The 2,617-nt window shown below is 61.0% G+C and overlaps 1 protein-coding gene across 1 annotated transcript in view; it reads left to right on the top strand.

The window, feature by feature from the left end:
- Positions 1–2,617, top strand: part of LOC101630319 (protein VAC14 homolog) — a 44,254-nt gene that overhangs the window by 30,844 nt on the left and 10,793 nt on the right. Inside the window, exon 13 of the mRNA XM_012730468.1 lies at positions 789–949. Within this exon, the coding sequence (XP_012585922.1) occupies positions 789–949 (161 nt within the window). The remainder of the gene's footprint in view (positions 1–788; positions 950–2,617) is intronic.

The following is a 2,617-nucleotide window of genomic DNA, read 5'->3' as shown; positions in this document are numbered from 1 at the left end:
AGTCCTGGGGTACAACTGTGGGTATGGCCGGCACAAAGAAGAGAGGGACGGGTGACCCCCCCCTAAGGGGGCCAGAGCCCTGCTGGAGTCATTGGGGCAGGTGAATTCACACACACACACACACACACACACACACACACACACACACACACATCCCTGTGAATGTTTCCTTCCCAGTGAGGCACATCTGTATTCTTGAAACCCAGTGAGAAGCAGGAGGTAGAGGGAGGCAATGACATGAGGGCCTCGAATGGTGGGGTGACTGGGGGACCTTGTGACACCCAGCACTGAGGGGCACTCACCTTACTGTCTTCCACTCCCAACTCTGCATCTTCCCAGGAAGAGCCTGGCAGGATGGTGAGGCCCTGTCCCACTTGTGCCAGTATCTGAGTGCTGTGGGGGTGGCTGAGAATTGAAGAACCTGTCTGGAAGTTAGGGAGTCCCCCTTCGGACCCCACGTGTGCAGGGGAAGCTGCCCTGTGGCCACCACACCCAGCAGTATGAACTGTAGGATCTGTCAGGGCTGGACACGGAGCCATGCCCAAGCATCCCCAAGATACACACCATGCAGACTGCCCCATCTGGGGGCCCCGCAGGTGTCCACTCAACTGGAGAGGAAATGTCGTGGAAAGCACATGCCCGGGCCTAGGTCCAGCTAGTTACTCCACCGCCTCTGCCCTGCCTCTGTCTCCTCAATCCCTACCCTTCCTTGAACTTCCCGAATACTTTAATTACCAGTTGGCATCTGTCTCGGGCCCTTGTTGCTCATCTCTGCTTTTATTCTCCAGGTTATCCTGAAGGATCTAGAGGTTTTGGCAGAAATTGCTTCCTCCCCCGCAGGCCAGACGGATGACCCTGGCCCCATAGATGGCCCTGAACTCCGGGTCAGCCACTCAGACCTTCAGGTGCCTGCCACAGGCAGAACCAGCCTGCTGAACTCGCCCAGTAAGTCTGCCCCTGTGGGTTGGGGCCTCAGGCCCTGGGAAAGTGGGTGCCCAGGTCCGAATGGGGCGATGCTCAGGCCTGGCACAGTGAGCCCTGGGCTCTGCCTGAGTGTGAGGGTCTGTGGGTGAGGGCGTGTCCTCCTGGGGTCATCGCCAGCCCCGTCCCCCCGCGAGAGCCTCTCCCAGGCCAGCTTCTCGTCATCTTGACTTTTCCTCCTTCCAAGCCACAAGCTGAGAGCAGCCCCCGAGTCAGGGAGCATCTGCGTCTTCCCGGTCGGGAATCAGGGTTTGGGAGACCCTCAGCAGCCCTTTCCTCCTGCCGAGCAGCTCTAAATAGTCACAGTGGGGCAGGCGGCCCAGGCGGGACGCGGGTAATTCAAACAGCGGTTCCCGGGTCCTGGGACACGAAGGTGCCACGACCACCCAGCTGCTCACCCCTCTGGCTCCTTCCAGACCTCGAGGCGGATCTCCCGGGGCGGCCAGGGTGACTCCTGCTGGCTACTCTCCCCACCCCCACCCCCCGGCAAACCCTGTCCTCTTTGGGGAGAGCCTGAACAGCAGGCTGGAAAGTCCCCAGGATGGCAGGTGTTGGCCTGGGGAGTCTCTTCCCTGGAGAGGCTCCTGACACCCAGACTCAACGTCCTAGACGCTGCTTTGATGGAGAAGCCAGGAAGGGTAGCTTAGGGCGCCTTTCAGGAGCGGCCTCCCTGGGCTGTGGTCCCCCACATCGTGCTGGTCCCAGAAGGCCCCAGCACCCCTGCGCACACCTGGCCCAGAGCCGCCAGGGCGGCAGGACAACCTGGGGGCCGGGCCCGGGGCCTGAGCTCCCCCACTGCCCGCCGGGCACAGGAGGCCTTGGCCTTGGAGCTGTGGCCCGGTGACACTGGAAGTACCAGCCCTGCAGCGGGGTCCGCAGGTCCCGCTCGAGGACCCCTCTGCACACGCTCACCTGCCCCACTCCCCAACTTCCTGCTGTGTCTGACTGAAGCAGGGCAGGAGTAGGGGCCCCCATGGCAGCCCAGCTTCCTTCTCTTGTTTCCCCAGGAAGCAGAGGTTTCCTTGCCAACGACTGTTTCCTCTGGGCAATCTGAAGTCATGGTCGGGGGCCCCGCATCCCGACTCTGGACCCGCCTCTGTCCATAGCCCTGGAGTCCTTTCTCCATCCTGTAGCCTGTTCTGCTCCCCACTCTGTCTCTGGTGAATCCTCTCACCCCCCCCCCAACACTTCTGGCCTGTACCCCAGTTCTTGTATGCACAAATAAACCTTTAAAAAAGAAAGGGAAAAGGCGTCACATAGAACAGGGAATATTTTGCAAATCAGATGTCTGATAAGACTCGTCCCCAAGAACCCTTGCAACTCAGCAATGAAAAGACCAAGAACCCAATTTAAAAACGTCCGAGGGTTTGGAGGGGCGTCTCTCGGAAGCAGGTTCACCAATAACCACTGGGCACAGAAGGTGCTGGGTGCCCCTCGGCAGGGACGGGCTCACGCCCGCCGCCCACCCACAGGGGGCCGTCACGGGAAGTCAGGTCGTCAGTGTGGGGGCTGTGGGGAAACCAGAAGCCCCTAGACGGCGGGTAGGAGTGTGCGGCTCTGTGGGAGTGGCGGGGGGCTCCTCCCAAGAGAGACACCGGGTTGCGTTATGTCCTGGGCACTCCTGGGAAGCCACCGG

Source organism: Condylura cristata, unplaced genomic scaffold, assembly GCF_000260355.1.
Source record: "Condylura cristata isolate star-nosed mole 26May11 unplaced genomic scaffold, ConCri1.0 scaffold00028, whole genome shotgun sequence".
Taxonomy (NCBI): Eukaryota; Metazoa; Chordata; class Mammalia; order Eulipotyphla; family Talpidae; genus Condylura; species Condylura cristata.
Note: the sequence above shows the minus strand (reverse complement) of the source record. Positions and strands in the feature narration are given on the sequence as shown.